Consider the following 24186-nt stretch of genomic DNA (forward strand, 5'->3'; position numbering starts at 1 on the left):
GCCGTAACAAAAAAGTGAAAAATCTGACAATTTAAAAGTAAAAATCTGTTAGAAATTTGTTTTTTTGTTACGGCTAAAATATAATGTATTTGAATATAAGATTTCACACGTAAGTATAATACCATTGGAAGTATGTGTCTAATTTTTTCTGGATTTTTCTGTGACATTTGCCAGTTGGTGTGTCAGGAGTGTACACGGGAAATATATTCCCTTCCAGATCACGAGATTAATTAGCAACTGGGGCAATTAACCACAGTGGTTTTTTAACATGACCAGTACAAGTTGACTAATGATTGTCTTTATTTATGCCAAGTGCAAACAAAACATCGATCGAATGCCCATATGCAGCCTGAATTCAATGGTATATCTATTGCGTTAGCAAGCCACTCCCTCTTGCCATCTATAAAAGTTCGCCCGTGGTTCAGTCATCTTCACCAGCCAAGATACATTCTTCAGATGGAGTTTCTACTATGGGTATCCTACCTTACCATCACACTCGCCACCATCCTCTTATTTCTTAGAACTCTGATCTTGAGGCACAACCGCCGGGTGTACAACCTCCCTCCTGGGCCTAAGCCATGGCCAATCATCGGCAACCTCAACCTCATGGGCTCACTCCCACACCGCTCCATCCACAGCCTCTCCAAGAAGTACGGTCCCCTGATGCACCTCAGGTTCGGGTCCTTCCCCGTCGTCGTTGGCTCGTCGGTGGAGATGGCCAAGTTCTTCCTCAAGACCCACGACGTGGTGTTCGCCGACCGGCCCAAGACCGCCGCCGGCAAGCACACCACCTACAACTACAGCGACATCACGTGGTCGCCCTACGGCGCGTACTGGCGCCAGGCGCGCAAGGTGTGCCTCGCCGAGCTCTTCAGCGCCAAGCGGATCGAGTCGTACGAGCACATCCGCCGCGAGGAGGTGCGCGCGCTGCTCCGCGATCTGCACGCGGCGTCCGGGCGCGTGGTGGCGCTCAAGGACTACCTGTCCGCGGCGAGCCTGAACGTGATCTCGCGCATGGTGCTCGGCAAGAAGTACCTGGAGCGCGAGGTGGTGCACGAGGGAGAAGTGGTGACGACGCCCGAGCGGTTCAGGTGGATGATCGATGAGCTCTTCCTGCTTAACGGCGTGCTCGACATTGGGGATTCGATCCCGTGGTTGGGCTGGCTGGACCTGCAGGGGTACATTCGGAGGATGAAGAAGCTGAGCAAGATGTTTGATCAGTTCCTGGAATATGTACTGGACGAGCATGAGAACCGGATGTGTCGCGAGGGGGAGAGCTTCGTGGCGAAGGACATGGTGGATGTGCTGCTCAATGCCGCCAGCGATCCTTCGCTGGAGGTCAAGTTCAGCCGTGACAGCGTCAAGGCATTCACCCAGGTAATTAACCGAGTCAAATAGCATCTCAATATATTAATATTATTTGAGTGTAGTGTAGGGTTGGTTTCTAATCTTATAGTAGATGTGTCATCTAGATTCTTAAAGGGGCAATTGTGTTCTTACCCCTACTTTCATATGCAATTGTGATTTTACCTCTCTTTTTTAGAGTTTGTGATTTTACCCTCACCTTTTTAAAACGAAACTCTGATTTGCCCCTACTCTGTTAAAACCACCTATCGATGTCAATGAAACTAAAAAAAGACAGGTATAACCCTGTACACTTGCCCCTACTTTTCTTTTAGGGCCTATTCGGTTCACAGGATTTCCAAAACACAGGAATAGGAAAAACGTAGGAATAATGTAGGAATGCACGTGCAAAACAATGGATTGGAACACAGGAATTTTTCCTACACTGAGTTAAACAAAAGAGGTTGGAGTGGATGTTTTCATTCCTATGGAATTAGTACATTTTGGAGGATTTTTGGAGGATTGGCATAGTGTTCCTATGGAAAATTTTCCTTTGAATCCTACAAACCGAATGCATGAATAGTGCTTATTCCAAAGGAATTGAGATTTCCTTTAGGAATCCTTCAAAACGAATAAGGCCTTAGGATCTGTGTATTTTCCAAAAAAATATGATCGCACTTGGACAAATTTTGAAAGAACTTCGATATCATTGATAGGATTTCACAGAACTTTCACCAGGTACGAAAGATCCATCGCATTCACCAGTAAAAAATCACCAAACAAACAAGCTCCTCACAAAGTAGCACAAGATCGGAAAAAAGAAAAAGAAAATAAGAGGCGGCTGCAGCACGACCGGAGCCGCCGCCTTCTCGTGCGATGCCGCTGCTGCGGGCTCGCACGTGCCGCCGAAGCTGCCTCCTGCTTGCGGCTGCCGTCGGAGGCTCGGAGCCGCCGCCTATTCACTCGCTCCGCCGAAGCCGCGGCTTGCTCACTGCGCCAACACCCCCTACTAGCTTTGCTGATGTGGGCATCTGCTGCTGCTCGCTGGGCATCACAGCCTTGCCCAGCCGCCGGCCTATCTCGCCTGTGCACAGCCGCCGGCGGTGCCACTAGGGTTAGGCTAATCAAGTAATCAGAATGGGGATCGGGTGGGATGAAAAAGGCAATGCAGGGTGTTGTTCTTTGCACTGGGATATAATGGTCCATTGTTTTTCTCTTAGTAAATTTCATCTATATTTTTTACACTCTTATTTTGGGTCCACCAAACGGTCATCCAATGTAGGGGCAAACGACAGCTTCCTTCGAAAAAAATGAGGGCAAAATCATAAACCCTAGAAAAAAGAGGGGTAAAATCACAATTAGATATGAAAGTAGGGGTAAGAACACAATTGCCCTATTCTTAAACTATCAAAAGGAATTTTTGGATTCCTAAATTTGTCATGGACATGCCATATTGGTGTTGGTGGGATCCATATGTTGATAAAATTTTAAAAAGAGAGAGGAGAAAATGATTTTTTTATCTTGAAAAAATAAAATTAAAAAGAGAGGAGAGAGGATTTTTTTTTAAAAAAAAAAGTTTATATGTGTCTCACATGTGCTACTGACATGGTATGTCACATTAGCACATGAAGCAGGTTGGAGTCTGTTTGGATTTATATAATACTTAGGACAAGTTCGGAAACCAATATATTTTAGGAGTTTAGAGATTGAGAAGATACGCAAAATGAGGTGAGCCATTAGCACATGATTAATTGAGTATAAACTATTTTAAACTTTAAAAATGGATTAATATAATTTTTTAAAGTAATTTTCATATAGAATTTTTTTAAAAAACACACCGTTTAATAGTTTGAGAAACGTGCGCGCGGAAAACGAAACAAACTCACTCACAGTCTCTGCTGCCGAACGCAACAATCCACACAAATTTAAATACTGCATGTGTACTTACTTATATTCTTTTATGGGGAATAGAAAGTCAGTAGGATTATAATAGTATCATCGTACATAACCATGCACTAGCTACATCTTGACTTCGTTGACGCCCAATCGGTCCTAAATATTAACCTGATTGTCTCCGCAACTAGCTAATTAATCAGATGTTGTGCAGAGCTTTTTCTTTTCTTTTCTTAAGCAAGTGGCTGGAAGCTCTTCCCTGTATTATACTAAGAAGAGAGAAGGTGAAACACATTGTTCATGGATTACATAACATAAACTGCAACCCGAGCAACTAACACAAGATTATGAAAAGATGTGTTGTGCCGAGTGCAGTGCACGCTATTTTACCATCGATCAAAATGTTCAGTTTGTGACTGTGTTCTCGTTTCTTTACCTGATTCACCGGTCCAAACTCCAACGTTGCTCATCATCTGCACGTGCACAGGACCTCATCGCTGGCGGCACGGAGAGCTCATCGGCCACTGTGGATTGGGCCATCGCGGAGCTTCTCAGGAAGCCGGAGGTGTTCGCCAAGGCCACCGAGGAGCTGGACCGTGTCGTCGGCCGCGGCCGCTGGGTCACGGAGAAGGACATCCCGAGCCTCCCCTACATCGACGCCATCATGAAGGAGACGATGCGAATGCACCCGATTGCGCCCATGCTTGCGCCTCGCCTGTCCCGCGAAGACACGTCCGTCGACGGCTATGACATCCCCGCTGGCACGCGGGTGCTCGTCGGCGTCTGGTCCATCGGCCGCGACCCCAAGCTGTGGGACGCGCCGGAGGAGTTCATGCCGGAGAGGTTCATCGGCAGCAAGATCGACGTGAAGGGGCAGGATTTCGAGCTGCTGCCGTTCGGGTCGGGCCGGCGGATGTGCCCCGGCTACAGCCTTGGGCTGAGGGTGATCCAGGTGAGCCTCGCCAACCTGCTGCACGGCTTCGCGTGGAGGCTGCCCGACGGCATGACGAAGGAGCAGCTGAGCATGGAGGAGATCTTCGGTTTGTCGACGCCGCGCAAGTTCCCGCTCGAGGTTGTCGTCGAGCCCAAGCTCCCGGCTGACCTCTATGTGTCTGCTTGCTGATGTATATCTGTGTGTTGCATGTCTGTTGATTACAGTTGTTACTGCATCTGTCGTCGCTGCAGTCCGGTAAGCCTGCAGTATTAGTACTGGTGTTGTTACTTATGCATTATTTTCTGTCTTTGTAAGAGTGGAATAATAGGGCAAGAGTGAGTCAATAATATGCTTGATAATAAGGTTTTCTTCGTTCTTGGACTCTGATATTTGTGCACAAGACAGATTCATGGGTACTGCTAGTAGATATTCTCTATATTAAGCAAAAAAAAAAAAAACACCAGTGAACAAGTGGTCTGTATTCTCGGTTTGCAACCCCTTTAGTCCTAGGTTGCAAACCGGTACTACGAATCCAAGACTATCTTTAGTCCCGATTAAAATAACCAGGACTAAAGATCTATTTTTAAGTTCCGGTTGGTGAAGATGGTAGAGACAGGTGGCTAGTGCTCCTAATTTAGTCCTGGTATAGAGTTTCTTTTTCTTTTTTTCGTTGCTTTTAACTGCTTGAATATTGATTTCACTACATCCCCAAATCGTGAAATCCCCAAATAATCTCCAAATCACAGATCAAATACATCACAAATTCTAAAGAAAAACATTACAAATACATCACATATTCACATCACAGATCAAACATCACTAATTCTCAAAAACAAATTCATCGTAAATCCTAAAAAAAAAAATCTTCTTCCGGTCTGGTTGCAATCGCTCCACCGCCGCCGCCTCCCCTCCCGCCGGATCTGGCAGAAGGAAGGGCGAGGCCGCCGCCTCCCTAGCGAGGCCGCCACTACTTCTCCCGCCGTCGACACAGCCCGGCCGCAACTTCTTCTCCCGCCACCGGCATGGGCCTAGCCGCCACCGACCCCGCTGCGAGAGAGGAGAGGACGGAGAGAGGCGCCGCCAACCCCGCCCTACCGTGGCTTCTTGTCCTGCCACCGGCACGGACCCGGCTGCCGCCGCATCTCCCGCCACTTCTTCTCCCGCTGCCCACCCCGCACTGCTGCCGACCCCGCTGCGAGAGAGGAGAGGACAGAGAGAGAGGCGAGAGAGAAGATGAAGACGCTTGGTCGAGAGAGAGATAAGATCGTGGCCGAGTTAGGACGTGGGAGGCAGATACACCAACCGGGACTAAATATCATATAGTCTCGTTACACTTTTAAATCGGGACTAAAAATGATTTTTAGTCCCGGTTTTTAGTTGAACCGGGACTATTGTGATTTTTACCAACCCACGAAAGATAGTTTCTCCAGTAGTGGTAGTATCTTGATTTCCAGTTTAATTTTCATATATACCAGCCCGAAAGTATGCTAGTGAAATATTGTTAAGCATGGCAACTAGAAATATAGGATGGGAGAATCTCTGCCCTAACTAGGATGTACATAATCATTACACAGTTTGCACTATCATAGAATCCATCAAAAGGCCAAATACTCCTAACATGATAAACAAGAAAAAAAATCATGGTACAACAACCTAAAAACAAAATAAAAGGCTTTCTCCCATACTTATATCTCTTCATTTTTAATATAGACCTCTTTGTGAAAGGAAGTACCAAAACTAATAGAGTATGGTGTAAGTATATTTTTGACTTTCCATCTTTTTTTAAGGTATATACCTCCAGACTTACACTTTGTGGTATATATATACCTTGATGTACCTCCTAACAACAAGAGAACTCATGTCATTGCTAATCATAAACTTGTCTTCTGTTTACTTCAACTGATTTGTTTTTTTACCTTTGAAATAGGAGAGGTATATACCTCTCTAAATGTGGAAGAAAACCTAAAAGATATACCTTGTGGACCAAATGATAGGCCATTCGCATGAGTATGATAGTTGCATTAATTGCATATGCAACAAGGTTGTATTGTAGGTTCAGTCTGTAAACATTCAAACTTGGAAGGTTCATCATTCTGTCATAAAGACATGGAGGAAAGAAGGGAAGCCATGCACATCACCCTTCTCTATATTGTCTATGTTCAAGTCCTGGACTTGACATGGGTACTCGCATTTACAGTTAATTATTCTTTCAGTGGTAGACGACATACCCATTGACAAACGAGACATCTTCGGTGACTTTGTCAATCGCAAGATGTGCTGACTCAGACTTTTGGAGGTGCTCATAGGGGTAGAGAGTATGTGTTCATAAGGGTGAGTACACTCACATTGTGAGCGCCTATGTTAGAACCGTGTTTCTATAGAAAAAAGGGCCACACCTATATTGGCATGGCAGGAATGATACATGCAACTAAGATTGCCTTCATTTTTCCCGCTTCATATATATTGAGTTTAGACTAGAAATTTTCTGGAGTTGTAGATATCATTGTACTCTGTATAATCAAATATTTTAGAATCTTTCATGACTGTTTGTATCATACACATAATAGAACATCTCTTGAGGGCTTAGAATTCTTGTTCAGAAATACATATACTTTTTATGTACCAGCTACATGAGTAATGACATAGAGACATATATCAATCACCTTTGTAGAGGTGACTAGAGAGCTTGGGCTCAACAGCAACCTCTAGTGGGAACTTGCGTGGCATGGATAACCCGAATATCTCCTCCATGCTCAAATCCTCTTTTACCATGTCCTTCGGGAGCCTCCACGTGAAGCCATGAAGAAGATTGGCTATGCTCAATTGGATCACCTTAAGCCCAAGGTTGTAGCCTGGGCACATCCGTCGACCAGACCCAAATGGTAATAGCTCAAAGTCTTGCCCTTTCACATCAATTTTCTTACCCAAGAATCTCTCTGGCATGAACTCCTCCGATGCATCCCATAGCGTAGGGTCACGGGCAATGGCCCACACATTAACGAATACACGCGTGCCCGTAGGTATGTCATACCCACCCATAGACGTATCCTCACGAGAAAGGCGTGGCGCAAGCAAAGGTCCGATAGGGTGAAGGCGCATGGTCTCTTTTACAATAGCCTCAATATAGGGGAGATCAAGAATGTCCTTCTCATTGACCCAACGTCTATGGCCGACAATGCGATCCAATTCCTCTGTGGCCTTTGCAAACATCTCGGGCTTCCTGAGGAGCTCCGAGATGGCCCACTCGATTGTCTCCGATGAACTCTCCGTGCCGCCAGCAATGAGGTCCTACACATGCCGTTTTGGACTAGTTAACTGAGAAACGACTTACTAGTCTGTCCCAAAAAAATCAAACCCTGGATATGAATCTGGACATATGTATATCCAGATTCAGACCCAGGGTTTGATTTTTTTTTTTTTGGGGGGGGGCGGAAGAGGTAACATCTTAATTTGATCATATTCTTGTAATGTGTTCTCCTTGAAAAAAAATGTGCATTTTCTGCAGTTGTCCACGTATGTGATTGATTGGTTGTGAAGACAAATTGGATTAATATTTTTTGACAAAAAATGGATTAGTATTTGTCAACTATGAAAAAAAAGGGTGCACTGAAGTAAAAAATATTATGCACGGCGACCTATAGTGATATTTACTCCTATAGATAAGCCAATAATTTTTGGCGTCATGCATGTAAGAGATTCTAGTTTCATATATACTCCCTCTGTTTTTTAATAGATGACACCGTTGACTTTTTACTACATGTTTGACCATTCGTCTTATTCAAAAAATTTACGTAATTATAATTTATTTTGTTATGAGTTGTTTTATCACTCATAGTACTTTAAGTGTGATTTATATCTTATATATTTGTATAAAATTTTTGAATAAGACGAATGGTCAAACATGTGAGAAAAAGTCAACGATGTCATCTATTAAAAAACGGAGGTAGTATGTTTCAGTCATTTACACTTCACAACTCATATACTAAATTTGCACAGCATATTAGTATGAACTTTTGAACTTCCAACGTTCCAAGCCAGTTATTTGCTTGACTTATTCTTGGGGGAGAATAATTAACTTTTTTTTTGGTGGAGGAGAATAACTGATTAATTTTGCCTATCAAAAGGTTTACCGTGTAATCATTTTGCTTTTGGGATTTCATAAAATGATTCCTACAATTCTATATCTGCAGGTTTAGAAAGGTCCTGTGGTCCCACCTTTTTAAGTTTGTTATATGTGTGAGCAAAGCTAGAACCAACATTTAGCCTCACGGAAAATTCTTACTTCCTCCGTCCCAAATTACATATGTTTTTTTTAAAAATCAAACTCGGTAATTTTTTTTATTAATAATTGTACTAATTATATTATGCATGTTATATTACTAGATTCATATTTTTAAGTAATTTCATGTAATGCTAATTTCATAGTTGAGAACATAACATGTAGTAAATTAATAGTCAAAGTATGTTATTAAAGACCGTGTAAAAAATACATGCCTTATTACCTTATAATATGGGACGAAGGCAGTAATTTGGAAGTAATCTAATATGATTTAATTAGAGAACAAAAGAGTTGTCAACTTTGCCCTTATTTGTTCTTATACTTTAATTAACATCTCAGATAATTCCTGGGTGTGCTGTACCCCCCTAACATGCCCTAACATGATGTAACTACTGGCTACTGTTGTTCACCTTCTTGCATTGAGCAAGCCTGATGGGAACGAATAGATGAGACCGCTGGAGTGACTTTTCCTTTTCATTATTCCCTCTATTTTATATTACTTATCATTTTAGATTTAGTCTAATTAACTCAAACATGTCTATCTTTAACCATTAATATTTAGAAATCCGTATAATTTAACAACATGTGAATTATATATTATATTAAAGTATTCTCATGATGAATCCAAAAGTATAAATTTTATGATGTAAAACTACATGAGTTTGTAGAAATTGAAGTTAAAGATCAAAATGTTTGACTTAAAACAAATCTTGAACGTGATAGGTAAATTGAAACGGAGTATTTGAGGAAGTATGGAGGGGCTAATATACTTCACTGGGATTTTACCATAAGGTTAGGCATTAGCTTGTCCTTAATTCCTGCGCAAATCTGGAGGACTCCTTTAGACAAAATGAAAAATCAACCACCAAATTGACCTGTGGACGAAATTTGGGACAAAATTGTCTATTCCCCTTGATTGATATGTACTTCCTCCTTCCAAAAGTCTAAAACTTATTTCATTCTTTGGTTTTTCTAAAAGTCTAAGTTCTATTTTGTAGTCATTATGTGCTAAATTAAATTATTGATGAGAACCAAGAAACCATTTTAGTACTTATTAGTTACATGTTCATTTGTTTTGTCACAACGTGAGTGATTTAATTGATTCTTAGTCTTGGGGTGTGTTTAGTTCACGCCAAAATTGGAAGCTTGATTGAAATTGGAACGATGTGATGAAAAAGTTAGAAGTTTGTGGTGTGGAAAAGTTTTTATGTGATAGAAAAGTTAGAAGTTTGAAGAAAAAGTTGGAAACTAAACCATGCCTTGTTGCAAAAAGAAATAGGACTAGTGGTGACCCCGGGACTAAACTTTAATCCCTGTCACATCGGATGTTTAGACACTAATTTGGAGTATTAAACATAGACTACTTACAAAATTAATTACATAAATGAGAGCTAATTTTCCTGACAAATTTTTTAAGCCAATCAGCATATGTTTACTGTAGCATCACATAGGTTTATCATGGATTAATTAGGTTCAATATATTTGTTTTACAAATTAGTCAGGGTTATGGAATGGGTTTTGTCAATAGTCTACGTTTAATACGTTAAACATCTAATTAGTATTAAGCATCCGATCGATGTGACATGTACTGAAAATACCATCCAAACAGCCTAGACTTTTGGACGAGGGAGTACTACGATTGTACGCTATGCAGTCGCTAACCTGAGTAAATGCCTTGATGCTGTCCCGCCTAAGTTTGACCTCGAGGCTAGAATCATCGGCGAGTCGAAGGAGCACGTCCACCATGTCTCCTGCCACAAACCCGTTCCCCTCACGTTGCCTCCGCTCACTGTGCTCGTCCACGACGTGTTCGAGCAGCTGGTCTAACGCCTTGCTCACCTTCTTCATCCTCTTGACGTAGCCCTGTAGGTCCAACCACTCGAGCCACGGGATCTGGTCGCCGACATTGAAGACGCCGTTGAGAAAGAAGAGCTCTTCGAGCAACTCCTTGAACTGCGCCAGCGTCGTCCGCGCCGATCCCGGCTCCTCATGGACCACCTCGCCCTGCACGTACCTCTTGCCCATCACCATGCGAGTGATCATGTTCAGGCTCGCCGTGGACAGGTAGTCCTTAATCACGATAGCTCGTCGGCCGCCAGACGACGACGCGTAGTGCAGATCACGGAGCAGCGCGTGAACCTCCTCGCGGCGGATGTGCTCGTACGACTCGATCCGCCTGGCGCTGAAGAGCTCGGTGAGGACAACCCTGCGCGCCTGGCGCCAGTACGCGTCGCAGGGTGACCACGTGATGTCGCGGTAGTTGTAGGCGGTGTGCTTGCCGGCGGCCGTCCTGGGGCGGTCGATGAACGCCGCGTCGCGCGTCTTGAGGAAGAACCTGGCCATCTCGACTGACGAGCCGACGACGACGGGGAAGGACCCGAACCGGAGGTATACGAGTGGGCCGTATCGCCTTGAGAGCTCGTGGATGGAACGGTGTGGGAGCGCACCGACGAGGTTTAGGTTGCCGATGATCGGCCATGGCTTGGGACCCGGCGGGAGGTTATACTTTCGACGGCGGCACCTTGTCGAGATGGCTTTTAGGAAGAGCATGGTGGTTAGCAGAATGGCAACAAAGGATGCACAGAGTGCTACCTCCATTAAGGCCGGAATTAAGAGGATGTTGTCTTCTAGCTGGATGGTTTAAGACGACTGTTGGGCTGCTGAGAGGAAACTGAATGGCAAGAGCTATTTGTAGGAGGCACAAGGACACAAGGCGTGAGGTGTGGCAAAGCTTTTCTGATTCTTTTCTTTCCCTTTCTCTTTTTCTTAGAGTAAGCCTAGAAGAGTCAAAGAGTGTGGGTGAAGGTTTAATTAATTGAGTTGAGAACATTGTTAGTGACTTTATAATTGACCTCTTCATGGAAACCAATATAGTATGGTCCCTGTGAAAACTCCACCACTCCAATAAGATGGGGAATGGGTTCTAATATGATGAGGGAATATCCTTCGTGTACTTTTTTTTTTCTAAATTCAATATAAATAGTTATGGGAAATTAGCAATATAAAGTATGTTGACATCTAATACTATAAAAAAACAAGTTCAAATTCATCCTACATATTGAGAAACAAAATCAAGATAAGAGTCTCTAGCCGACAAGGGCACAGAGCTGATTCATCCCTAACAAGTTCGATGACCTTGCTGAACTATTATACCCAGCCTATTGATATAGACCCGCTAACATGTGGGCTCCATAAGCTGGCTCAGCTGGCTAGACCAATTTATCTAGCCACATCAGCGAAAACCACATTTAAAACAACCGAGGAAATTAAATTACAATGATTTTAATAGTTGATGTGTTATTGCAGTTGGAGATCCTTAAATAATACTAGATCTATAGTTTAGATTGCTTTTAAGGGACTATCCTATCCGTGGACTCGTATTAGAAGGAATCAAAGTGGACTTGTTCTCGCTTCGTTTCATCTGCCGTCATCGTCTGCCACTAGATCAGGCAGGCTCCGCTGCGAGCCCAGCTAGCCAGCACGCGGCGGCGGCCCACGGCAAGCGCGGCACCGCTGCCGACCGTGAACGTCGCACCGTGCGCGCGCCCACACACAACACAGCTAGCCCCAAACCTAGTGCCCCCCCACCGTTGCTAGCTGGAGTAGGCCGGTCCGGCCTCCGGCGCGCTGCCGCTGCGCAGGCAGAGGGAAAAGCTTGGTACTAAAGTGGGTAACAAAAGCAGCGACATATACTGGTGACAACGTGTGTTCCCGGTCCCATCGCCTGCCCGGCCGGCTGAACCTCGTATGTTGCTACTACCATCATCTCTCGGGGTGTGAGATCCCTAGACGCACGGCGGCGAGCTTTCCATCGATGGAAAGGAAACAACAGATCGAGCAAATCCGCGGGGAGTTTGACTGTTTGAGCGATGAGGAGCGTGCTGAACTAGTCCTGCAATTCATTTATCGATCAGTCCGTCTCTATCAAATGGTGATTGTGAGAGGAGACCTAACGCATGACAGCAAATTAGCCGTTCGAAAAGAAAAAAAAAAGAGAAGAGACTGTACACTAGTACAAAACCTGCGCTGGTGATTAGCGGGTGACTGGGCGTCGTCGACCGGCGAGGCCCACGAGTCCACGTGAATCCGCCACGCTAACCGCGCGCGACGTGCAGCTCCAGCTGCCGGCCCTGACCGGCGCACGTCTCTCAGTGAGCCGTTCCCGGTCGGTGGCGTCGTCGTCGCGCGCGAGACGGGCCCATTTGCACGCTCCTGTGACCAGTCCACGTCGGCGAGGGCCCAGCGAACAGACGGCTCCATCCTCGCATGGGCCCGGGAAAGCTCCAGTTGGGCCCAGATTCCCCGATGAGCGCTCAGGTGACGTTCCGGCCTGTCGCAGGCCCACGGTACAGTCGAACGTTGGCGCCCCCCGTCCTCGACTCCCTCCTGCCGTTCCTCCCGTCACACAGCTAAAATAAATCGCATATGCAGTGAATGAGACTCTGAGAGCCCAGTTTAAGGTAGGAGTAGCATCAAATTCACAAGTCCTATACACCGGCACGTCGTCGCAGTGCAATTTTATACGATCTTCATGTGTGCATCAGTGCATGCTGTTTGCAGAAGGGAAGTTGGCCGCCTGCCCGTGCTGAGCTCAACTGAACGCTGGCTGCCTGCATGGCCAGTTCGTGACTACAGTTACTACGCATACTACCCGGGGTAGCAGCGGCGCGGTATCAGCTCTACCCGGAGTAGGCAGTAGCAGCAGTGGTGGTAGTAGTAGAAAGCGCCGCAGTGGAAGGGATAGAGGAGTGCCCACATTAATAACTCGTTTCAAATCGGACGGCGTGGCTACTCTAGTACACCCATTTCAACGGGCCGTTCCACTCCACTCCACCGTAACTGCGCGCGTGGGGCGACCCCATCACGTGCCACGGTACGGGGGCGTCGCTGACCGTCTCTGGCCCACCGCAACCCTGCTCCCCCAATCCAAACCCCGCGCTGCACGTCTCGCTGGCACTGGGCATTTCGATCCATCGCGGTCGCGGCCGCGGTATCACGACTGACGCGCGGGGCCGGCCCGGCACGCGAGACCGATGTAGACGTGTCACCGGGGAAGCTTGTCCGCTCGCGGTTGCCGCTGCGCGGGGGGGAGGGGAGGGCGTCGAGCCGTACGTCGTCGTCGCATACCTCGGTCGCGTCCCTGTCAAAGCCGGCCATCGCTGCCGGCTGCTCAATTTATTCCCTTGCTGTTTCATTTCGTACGTACTCCGCGCTCGGGATGCGGCCATAGCCATATCGCCATATATCTCGGGCAGGCACCGTCACGCTCGCTCGGCAACTGTACGTGCCGTCTCAGGACGCGGCAGTCAATGCGGAGTTAGTACAAACTTGCGATGAAAGGAGTGGTACTGTGGTACCACCACTGCCCTGTCTTTGCACACATCAGTCTTCCCGGAGTTTAGCTCAAGGAACGTGGGTGGGGGGTGCTGTTTGTGTTTGTGTGTAGTTTTTGCCAATCCAAACAAATTGGCAAAGAGGGCTGGAAGAGTCCATGGTATTTCCCCTATTTGATTTGCAATTTGAACTGTGCAAAAAATAACGCGTGATTTCATCCCTGTACCACGGGACGAAGGATCGGCTTTGCATGGTCTGGGGAATCATGGCCCCATACCGGAGAAGTACCGGGCCCACGCAGCCATGATCCATCCCTCGAGCCTGCCCGGCCACAGCGGATCCAACGTAGGCTCGGGCCCACGTCGCAGTGGAACAAAGCCCACAGACACAAAACCCCACCCCCCGCTCGCTGTTGAACTCTCTCTTCCCTCTCTCTCTTTCTCTCTCCAAACCCCACGCACGCCGCGTCGCCGCCTCCTCCTCTCCATCTCCGCTGCTATTATTGCCCGCGCAGACGCAGGCCACCATCCTTCCTCTCGCTCACGCCCGCTGCTATATGGGGGTCCTCCTCATCGCATCGCATCGCATCACCTCGCACGGGCGCGCGCGCCGTGCCGTGCCGCTAGCTCGATCCGCCTCGTACGCCAGCTCGCTCGCTCGCTTCGCTCCCCCACCCCGCTGCTGCACGGCTGCGCCCGCGCTGTCCCCTGTCCCCCCGCTCGCCGCGGCGATTTATACCCACCACGCCCCCTGCTGCTGCTATAATGCCCATGAGTGAAGGCGGCGAGGGGTGGTTCTGAGTTGGCCGTTGGCGTGCTGCGTGTGGAGATGGGGGAGGAGGCGGTGGTGATGGAGGCGCCGAGGCCCAAGTCGCCGCCGAGGTACCCGGACCTGTGCGGCCGGCGGCGGATGCAGCTGGAGGTGCAGATCCTGAGCCGCGAGATCACGTTCCTCAAGGTGAGCGCCCCGCGGCGGCGGCGGCTGCGTTTTTCTCTATAGGTTTCTCTTTCACACTCGCTCGCTCGAAATTCTCGGGGCCCGAGCTCTACTTGCTTCGTCTTCCTTTGACTTTACCGATTAATTTAAAAAAAAAGGAGATCCGATTCGCCGCGCATTTTTCAAAACCCAAGCGGCCGAGTACGGAGCTACCCGCTACTGCAAGTAGGATGCTGTGAAGTGTACAGTAATGGCGTTGTTAATTGCGGTAGCTAGTGCTATTCTAGTACTTGTAGTACTGTTTCTAGGCGGAGGTGAATCACAGCGCCATCAATCCGAGGTTGGCGAGACAAGCTTGGCCCTCTTTGGGCGTGGCGCCATGGCTGTACTACCTTTGTCGTCGTTTGGTTGGGCTCCTCGTTGGAGAAAAGAAGAGCGTGGGCATGGACAACTGACCTGAGTGGCCTTGTCAGGGAGAGCCATAGCAGTGGACGTGTCTGTCTCTGCCATTGCTTCGTCGACACTGGACGTGCAGACGGCATGGCATGAGGGCTTTGCACGATGGGTGGTGCCGTGTTGGTGTTATGGGCTGCCACCATGGTTTGAGGCTTTTGATGTTGCTAGATTTTGTGTTTAACGAGGGAGGGAAGAATGTGTTGTTCTTGACACCGTGCTGTGCTTTTAAGGAGCAGAGATTTCAGAAGCTCTTCAGATATCAGAGAACTTCTTTGTAGTAGTAATCAAATGCGCTTTAGACATCTTTTTATCGTTTCTTGCAAGGTCAGTCCCTGCTTTGGTACCCGATCTCGCTTTTGTGCAACATCAAAGTTACACTTACACAGTAAAGCAGGAATCTTTATGGGTCCGTTCGTACTGGTCAATTACTCCAGGCTTTGATTAATGGGTTTTAAGTTTTAACCGCAGATTTGGTACAAGTAACAACCTTTATTTACTTTTTATTTCTGCAACTGTGTCTTTTAACATGAAAGAATCCAGCTCCATTCAAAAGTTTAGTTTTTATTTTCCATTGTGGTGCATGGTCACTCAGCCTGCAGTACTGAATTATCAAAATTTTCTTTTGTCATTTCTCTCATGTTAAGTGCATAGTCTATTTTACTTCAACAGGTAGAAAAACTTTTGTGGGTTTGTTTCTAGCTCAAGGAGGAAATTCATGGGTTTGCATCTAGCACATGAGAGAACAATATTGGTCTAACACAAAGCTCCTTTTGTAGGATGAGCTTCACTTCCTTGAAGGAGCTCAGCCCGTTTCTCGTTCTGGATGCATTAAAGAGTATGTACTACTGCCCTTCATGCATTACAGATATTTTGTTTTTAAGTTTTTAGAAATTTGAAGAGCTTATGTCAAGTATGAAATGTCAGCTTAATTTTATTGCTGTCCTTATCTAATGTCTTATGCTCTGTTTTATAAAATTTGGTTGCATTTTCTCCTCCAGGGAAAAATCTTGTATAAGTGTGTTATGTACTTATGTGTATAAAATCTTGTTGCACTTGTATGTCACACTTAGGCCCTGTTTAGATCCTCCAAAATGGCAAAAGTTTTGTCATTTTGAAGCACTTTTTGCTATTTTGGATCTAAACACTAGTAACAAAACTTGGCAATTTGGCATTTGGCATTTACTAGTCTATAGTAGCAAATTGTGCCAAAAAGTGCTTTGGGACCACTCCCTCTTTCTTTCTCTCTCTCACTTTAGTGCTAGAATGGCAAAAGTTTAGAATGCATCTAAACATCAACTAGTACTTTTGCAATACCAAAACTTTTGCCACCAAAACTTTTGCCATTTGCCATTTGCTATTTCAAATGGATCTAAACAGGGCCTTAGCAAATCACCATATGTTAAAATTACCTTGGGATGAAAAAGAAAAAGGAAACCAACATTGAAGTCTTGTTTGAAATGCATATGTACTTGTACCATTACAGAAATTCTTAAAACTGCTGTCTTGACAGCTACTTATCAAACAGCCCCACCTGCATCATAACGTTCCTAGTGGTGCCTATAACTCTGCCTCAGTTATTATTTTGTGGCCCACTGGTCCAACAATTTGAAAAAAATTATATTGAACTAAATATATTGAACAGTAGTATGACGTCCTCTTTGCTTGAGTTCCATATTACAGCTCATAGTCCTGAGATTTGTTTCACCGATTCTTTCCATGCGATGTGCACATATTCTTATTCAATTTAAAAAATGAAAGCAGATTATTTTTAACAACCTATCACGTTAGCTTAACATTGTATATTTGTGGTGGAATTATGTAATATTCCGATATCGCATTTGAAGTTTTGAACATGTGTGCTCAAATTGAGGGACACATGACTGTAGTGAAAGCAAATATAAATGTCTGAGCAATGGACTATACTTTGTATTCATTACTACAAGTTATGTCCTTTTGCAGGTTGCTAATGTCCTCTTACATTACTTGTCAGGATAAATGAGTTTGTTGGTACAAAACATGACCCACTAATACCAACGTATGGCCTCTAAACTTTCAGTTCCCCCATTTTAAGCATGTTCGCTGTTTATTTACGAGTTTTGACATTGTTTTTTCCTTTTCCAGAAAGAGAAGGAGGCACAGATCTTGCCGTCTTTTTCGGTGGATCGGGTATGTTTTGATCCAATATAGTTTGCTCGCAGGTTCTGAGGGGCAAGAACATTCAAATATCTATAATGTTTTCTGTTGGATTCAACATTTATCACTATTTCCCTCGAAAAAAAAACATTCATCACTATTGGAATTGAAAGTCTGAAAGTGCCTCTAGTCCCTTTGTATGTTAAAAGTCAATAAACAAGCAGTAGTTTTCTATATGCCACATTAATATTATTGACGCATTTTAAAAAGCAAACTAGTCCAGGGATGTAATCATCTTTGTTATCTAAAACTAAAAAAGGAAAAACTAGTGCTTTTTTACATTAACATTGATTTTTTTGCGGCTGAAATTACATGTAGAAACTTTGGCATAATAATCTGTACTACTGCCAAACTGAGCTTTTACATGGTGAAAATATTTTCCCTGCAGATCAAAATTGTGTATCTGCATTTCATGTCTTTGCTGCTGTTGCAAGTGCTCACCCAAGTGCAAAAGACCAAGGTGCCTCAATTGTTCTTGCAGCTCATGCTGCGACGAGCCATGCTGTAAGCCAAACTGCAGTGCGTGCTGCGCTGGGTCATGCTGTAGTCCAGACTGCTGTTCATGCTGTAAACCTAACTGCAGTTGCTGCAAGACCCCTTCTTGCTGCAAACCGAACTGCTCGTGCTCCTGTCCAAGCTGCAGCTCATGCTGCGATACATCGTGCTGCAAACCGAGCTGCACCTGCTTCAACATCTTTTCATGCTTCAAATCCCTGTACAGTTGCTTCAAGATCCCTTCATGCTTCAAGTCCCAGTGCAACTGCTCTAGCCCCAATTGCTGCACTTGCACCCTTCCAAGCTGTAGCTGCAAGGGCTGTGCCTGTCCAAGCTGTGGATGCAACGGCTGTGGCTGTCCAAGCTGCGGATGCAACGGCTGTGGCTGTCCAAGCTGCGGTTGCAACGGCTGTGGCCTTCCAAGCTGCGGTTGCAACGGCTGCGGCTCGTGCTCTTGCGCCCAATGCAAACCCAATTGTGGCTCGTGCTCTACCAATTGCTGTAGCTGCAAGCCAAGCTGCAACGGCTGCTGCGGCGAGCAGTGCTGCCGCTGCGCGGACTGCTTCTCCTGCTCGTGCCCTCGTTGCTCCAGCTGCTTCAACATCTTCAAATGCTCCTGCGCTGGCTGCTGCTCGAGCCTGTGCAAGTGCCCCTGCACGACGCAGTGCTTCAGCTGCCAGTCGTCATGCTGCAAGCGGCAGCCTTCGTGCTGCAAGTGCCAGTCGTCTTGCTGCGAGGGGCAGCCTTCCTGCTGCGAGGGACACTGCTGCAGCCTCCCGAAACCGTCGTGCCCTGAATGTTCCTGTGGGTGTGTCTGGTCTTGCAAGAATTGTACAGAGGGTTGTCGATGCCCACGGTGTCGTAACCCATGCTGTCTCAGTGGTTGCTTATGTTGATCTAGATCCTTTTTTGGTTGTTGTTTTTCTTGTATTTTTTAGTTGTTAGGCCTTTGATTAAGTTCGAACTTTCATAAATATATGGTGTTTATCCTGTAAAGAAATGATGATTTCAAGGATTTTTCATAGCTATGAGACGAGGTTGAACCATTGAAGCGCCAATAGACCGTGAAGATATGGAGCCATATACGCTGAATAATTTTTCTGACAGGGTGAGGTCGAATTGGCTGCCGTTTCGCGAGGACTTTTGCTGCGCGACGGCGAGGACAGCCGGGGTCCCACCTGTCAGCCAGCTTTGCGAGCTCAATGCTTTTATTTCCGCCGTTGCTTCACCACGCCGCCCGGCAAATTCGGCCCGTCAACGACGGTAGGCCTATATCTCTAATATTGAAATCCATGCAAATTATCGAACGATTAGCGATGCCACGTGACATGGCGTGGTTCAGCACTCCCACACTTAAAAAGGACTAAAATATAAAAAAACAATTTTACGTTGGAGTAAAATGAAAAACTGCAAAGCCACCCGATGTCTCCGGAAGGGACACGAATCTTCTTACGTTGGAGTAAATATGGAACTTGATGTGGCCAGTACCTCTGCGGCGAGCACGTCCTGCACCGCGAGGACGAGGTCAATGCATGACCTGCAATCACATGTATTAGTGATATAAAATGATGAAGAAAAAAACACTGACTACGGCTTCATTCAGATAAAGGATAAAAAGAAGCGTTTTACTTAATAACTTCTCCAATCAAGATAGCCTACTTTTACTATTTAGAGTTCAAGATGGACACTTGTTATCTTCCCATCTACAAGCCAATTTACTTTTGGTGTATCTAGCACTGACAAGAACTTGGACTCATTTACTCGCCAATTACTCTATTGCAAAATTGACATGGAGCTTTATTAAAATCTTCCATTATTTAAGCTCTAGATCAAATGTCTATAATATGTCACATAAGGCTGGTTTGGTTTAAGGCCTAAATTAGGCTTACCAATATTTGACAATTTCAATAGTGTTTAGTGTCTATTTGGTTTGAAGCCAAATTTTGGCATGCCTAAGAAAATAGGCCATTTCAATAGTGAACTTAGACTATTTTGGCTTCAATCCAAACACAACTTTACCTTACCAAAATTAGTCATGCAAAACTTGCCAAAATTTGGCATTGTCAAATTTTGGTAAGGCCTATTTAGGCCTCAAACCAAACCAACCCATACTCTTCAAATGAGTGTTACAAACTTCCAGTTCTTATGTTAAGTAATCTTTGTATATAAATAGCCACAGTGTTTTGTTCTGTAGTTTCATAAATTAATCTTTTAAATTTAGTACTCTGCTACAATAAGAAACGCCTAGGGGTCTTTCGGCTAGCTCCACAAGGTGGTGGGCTAGCTGATCTGGGTTCTAAGCCTCACCCCTTCTATTTATTTAGTATTAGACAATTTCCTAATATTCACGTTTTTTACTCTGCTACAATAATCATGATTGTGCAATATAGTATTTTGCTATAACTTGCAGTGTACTGATCATTATGTCTCAATAGGGTCAAATAGCGTGGCCCACCAAGTGTTGCACGTGGCAACGCCGCGTGTTATTTTCTAGTATATGGACCGAAAGTACGATGCCAAGAAGCGCCGGCTGTTGATTCGGCCCTGATACAGACAGGAAGTGGATAGGAATAAATCTATTTGCATCCCTTATGTCTTCCCTCGGTCAATCACATCCCTCAGGCTTCAACCACAGAACAGATATAACGTCTCCCAACTTTAAAAGCTGATGCAAATTGACTTATCCAGTGATTTTGAAAGCGGTTTTGCCGATGTGGCAGGTTGCCTTTGGTCCAAGTATACTGACGTGGTAATCCAATCATCATAGGAATTGAAAATAAAAGCGAGTCCTGTAAAACCGGGAAACAGAATCGGATACGGTTTCCCAATCATCATATCAAATAAAAAGGCAGCAACAGGCTAATCCCAGGGATTAACTAAAATAATATTTTGTGAGTCGACCAATTGTATAGTACGGAGATAGTACTCGTCAGGCTGAAGATAAAATTCGTCATGAGTCCTTTAGAGATAATATTCCGAGGATTAAATGACATGCCGAATTGATGAAACGAACAGAGGGGACAAAAGCACCACTAGTCTAGTGAATTACTCCATCAAATTCGACCACTGAAGCACCGTATCTATAGTTGCGAAATCATGGTGGATTCGTTCAATAGTACCTAAATGAGCGGTAACCTTGAAGTTGCAGAAGCGACGGGTATGCTTGGAGTCATCATTTTTGCTGACAGAGTGACAGCCACCGCCGCACCCACCGGCGTAATCTTGAAATCCAGAATTAGCACAGTGCGTAGGGGTGCGGCAACCACAAAGTCACCGAGATATGATGCTTTAGCAACGATGCCATCGAAGAGCTTGATTTCCTCGGGTATTTGGTGGACTAAGCAAGAGAGGGATAGGTGTATGCCACCATTTATTAGCCTCAGAATCCTGACTTGTATAGTGCCTTCCTTCCCATCACGGATAAGTGCTAAGCTGATATCTATGGCGCCATGGATACTATGGATCCGTCGGCTATACACCCCGTGGAATGGTGTAAGGTCGCTAAAGCTGGTCACCCCGTCGATGAGCTGCAAGTCATCCTTTTCCTCCTCCCCTTTCTTGATCTTGAGGTCGTACTCGATCAATGCAGGGTTTTGCAGCGAGATGCCTCGCTTAGGACCCGACATTTTTATGAGCGAATCAGGACCGGAGTAGCGGCCGGGCAGAACGAAGGGATCATCCCGGCTGCGGTTGAAGACGTAGTTACGCAGGGGTTCGTATAGGTCCCTTGCAGCCATGAAGCCGTAGATCTGAACCGGAGCGCCGCCGTTGTCATCGGCGGCCGCGGCGGCGGACAGAGCTGCTATCTTGACGGAGAAGATTTGCATCATGCGGCAGCCGACATGCACCTCGCAAGCGTTCCAGCATGGGCGGCAACGATCGGTCGGACTCGTCAGCCTTCTGGCCCGCAGGCGAGTCTCGCGGGTGTCGTCGAGGCGGTAGTGGCGGTGTAATGGGTGGGAGTCGGGCCTGTAGATGGATCCGTCGCTGTGCTTGCAGCCCATGAAGCCGTAGGTTTCCGGCACATAGTGGTCATCATCGATATCGTATAAGAATTCCTCTTGCTCTTCTTCCTCGTCCTCCGAGTTGCTTTCCTCTTGGTGTTCATCCTCCGTGTTGTTTGGATCGAGGGAGCGAGGAACCTGTGACTTCTCTTCGTTCCCCTGCGACTCCGGCCACCGCTGATCGCTGGCGTCGCCTCCGCTCTCCATGGATGGATCTGTCGATCGACTAACTAATAATCCCTGTGACTGGGAAACCGTATCCGATCCCAACCAGCGAGCCGCGACTCCGTCGTCCCTTTCCCGGAGTCCAGCCGCGACTCCGGCCCACGACTCGAGGCCGACGGGAATTGGATCCAGTCTGGGCCATCAGTACTGGGCCTAAAGTATCGCGTGGGCAGCTGGGCTGCTCTTCTCTACTAGGCCTCTACATCCTGCAATGTTCGTCACGTGCGTCCCTCCCCACGCTTCCCCGAGTCTCCGTCCCAGTCAAAACGCGGTGGGTTTCTCTCCTCCTCAATCTGCGACGGCGAACCGGCCATCGCGCCGGAGAGGAGCGGGAGATCGCGGCGGCGTGCCCCTCGCCGGCGATCCCCTGGAGTCGTGCTTCCCCGCCTCCGTGCAGGACGAGCACCTCATCGGTGTCTGGGCTGTCTTCGCAATGGAATCAAGCAGATGAAGGTGACCAATCGGCAATCTGTCCCTTTTCAGAATTGGATAGAAGGTAATTTATTTTTGTTTTTCGCTAACTAGCACGGTGACCCGTATAGATTGAGCGGCTATCGTCGTTATATTTTTTTTCACATGATAGCATATATATGTTCACGAAAATATATTAAATAGCAACATAATTTTAAATTCTATTCTAACTTGACCAAACTAATCACAATGTGTAATATTCATATTGTATTGTATATACGTGATGGTTATTAATTATTATAATTTAAACTTTAATTATTTTTAAATTATATTCTTATATGGACTCTGAACCCTTATTTAAATATTGATTTTTAATAATATATTCCTTATTTTTAAATCATAAATTTTATTTATTTCTAAATTATATTCCAATATGCACTCTAAACCCTCTTCCAATATTTTTTTCTTTATTCCGAATTTCTGTTATTTATAAATAAGATTTCTATATGTACTCTACCATCTTCTTTCAATATTCCATTTTTAATTCGAGTTTTAGGTATTTTTTTAAATTGTATTACTACATGAACTCTACGCTCTTCTTCTAATATTTCTTTTTTTTAATTCTAAATTTCAGTTAATTCTAAATTGTATTCTTATGTACACTCTATACTCTTCTCCCAATATTTCTTTTTTATTTCAAATTTTAATTCTTTAACTTGTATCTCTATGTGAACTCTAAACTTTACTTTTAATTTTATTTACAATTAATTCTAAATTCCTATACAGACTATAGATTTTTCTTTTAATATTCTTTTTTTTATTCAGAATTTTTATTATTTTGTCTTTCTATATATGGACTCTAAACTCATATTTCAATATTTCTTTTTTTTAATTATGAATTTTAGTTATTTTTAAATTGTATTCATATATGGAGTTATGGACTCTTGACACTTTTTTATTATTTATTTTTTTTAATTTATAATTTTAGTTATTTCAAAGTTGTATTTCTATATGGATTCTAACATCTAGTTTTAGTTTTCTTTTTTTTAATTTTGAATTTTAATTAGCTTTAAATTGTACACTATATGACTCTAGTATCCCCTTCCAATATTCCTTATTTTTAAATTCCGAATTTATACTGTTTGAAATTTTATTTCTATATGGGCACTATTTGTTTTTCTTTTTCTTCGATTAATATAGGAGTTTCTAGATCACGAGAGTGAATGTGGAGGCTTATTTTTCTATTACTTTAATAAATTACTTATACGGACTTTAGTTTGCTCTTCCAATATTTCTTATTTTCTAATTCCGAATTTATACTACTTTTAAATTTTATTTCTATATGAACTTTATTTTTTTCCTTTTCTTCGATTAATATAAGAATTTCTACATCATGAGAGCGAATATGGATGCTTCTTCTTCTATTAATTTAATATAAGTTAATAGAAGCTTCTTTCCACTGATATTACCGATCTGTATATGATTCGAAGTATCGAACAAATTAATTAGTTTAGACTGAACTGGGTTCAGTGTAGATAAATGATGATGTAACAGTATGATTAATCGTTGATGTGTCAGCCCTCGGCCCCGGCCTAGATAGGTTATTGACGATGGGTAATTGGGGTCATGTGAGGCCGTCGTTAATCCGCTCATCAACATCAACTTATGTCTTGTGAAAATGT

At 44.8% G+C, this 24186-nt stretch overlaps 4 protein-coding genes across 4 annotated transcripts; 2 read left to right on the plus strand and 2 right to left on the minus strand.

Annotated features, from left to right (window-relative positions):
* The first annotated feature begins 456 nt into the window (after positions 1-456).
* LOC127784929 (trimethyltridecatetraene synthase-like) lies at positions 457-4360 on the plus strand. The gene is made up of 2 exons (XM_052312351.1): positions 457-1377; positions 3725-4360. The coding sequence occupies exons 1-2, from the start codon at positions 457-459 to the stop codon at positions 4358-4360; spliced, it is 1557 nt and encodes a 518-aa protein (XP_052168311.1).
* Positions 4361-6684: 2324 nt separating this feature from the next.
* On the minus strand, positions 6685-11103 carry LOC127784026 (trimethyltridecatetraene synthase-like). Its single transcript, XM_052311203.1, has 2 exons — positions 10113-11103; positions 6685-7459 (listed from the first exon to the last, which is right to left on the minus strand). The coding sequence occupies exons 1-2, from the start codon at positions 11046-11048 to the stop codon at positions 6827-6829; spliced, it is 1569 nt and encodes a 522-aa protein (XP_052167163.1). The 5' UTR covers positions 11049-11103; the 3' UTR covers positions 6685-6826.
* A 3136-nt stretch (positions 11104-14239) lies between these two features.
* Positions 14240-18940, plus strand: LOC127784966 (guanine nucleotide-binding protein subunit gamma 4). The gene is made up of 5 exons (XM_052312394.1): positions 14240-14741; positions 15953-16011; positions 17167-17211; positions 17298-17342; positions 17758-18940. The coding sequence occupies exons 1-5, from the start codon at positions 14613-14615 to the stop codon at positions 18758-18760; spliced, it is 1281 nt and encodes a 426-aa protein (XP_052168354.1). The 5' UTR covers positions 14240-14612; the 3' UTR covers positions 18761-18940.
* A 1969-nt stretch (positions 18941-20909) lies between these two features.
* Positions 20910-22075, minus strand: LOC127783791 (uncharacterized). Its single transcript, XM_052310954.1, has 2 exons — positions 21059-22075; positions 20910-21026 (listed from the first exon to the last, which is right to left on the minus strand). The coding sequence occupies exons 1-2, from the start codon at positions 22073-22075 to the stop codon at positions 20910-20912; spliced, it is 1134 nt and encodes a 377-aa protein (XP_052166914.1).
* Positions 22076-24186: the final 2111 nt, after the last annotated feature.

The sequence above is a fragment of the Oryza glaberrima genome, chromosome 9, assembly GCF_000147395.1.
Source record: "Oryza glaberrima chromosome 9, OglaRS2, whole genome shotgun sequence".
Classification (NCBI taxonomy): domain Eukaryota; kingdom Viridiplantae; phylum Streptophyta; class Magnoliopsida; order Poales; family Poaceae; genus Oryza; species Oryza glaberrima.

Coding starts and splice junctions, on each gene's coding strand:
- LOC127784929 (XM_052312351.1), top strand. CDS start 457: ATGGAGTTTCTACTATGGGTATCCTACCTTACCATCACACTCGCCACC. Junction 1,378..3,724: donor GCGTCAAGGCATTCACCCAG/GTAATTAACCGA, acceptor GCACGTGCACAG/GACCTCATCGCTGGCGGCAC.
- LOC127784026 (XM_052311203.1), bottom strand. CDS start 11,048: ATGGAGGTAGCACTCTGTGCATCCTTTGTTGCCATTCTGCTAACCACC. Junction 7,460..10,112: donor GCATCAAGGCATTTACTCAG/GTTAGCGACTGC, acceptor CGGCATGTGTAG/GACCTCATTGCTGGCGGCAC.
- LOC127784966 (XM_052312394.1), top strand. CDS start 14,613: ATGGGGGAGGAGGCGGTGGTGATGGAGGCGCCGAGGCCCAAGTCGCCG. Junction 14,742..15,952: donor GCGAGATCACGTTCCTCAAG/GTGAGCGCCCCG, acceptor CTCCTTTTGTAG/GATGAGCTTCACTTCCTTGA. Junction 17,212..17,297: donor CATGACCCACTAATACCAAC/GTATGGCCTCTA, acceptor TTCCTTTTCCAG/AAAGAGAAGGAGGCACAGAT.
- LOC127783791 (XM_052310954.1), bottom strand. CDS start 22,075: ATGGAGAGCGGAGGCGACGCCAGCGATCAGCGGTGGCCGGAGTCGCAG. Junction 21,027..21,058: donor CGGTGGGTGCGGCGGTGGCT/GTCACTCTGTCA, acceptor GATGACTCCAAG/CATACCCGTCGCTTCTGCAA.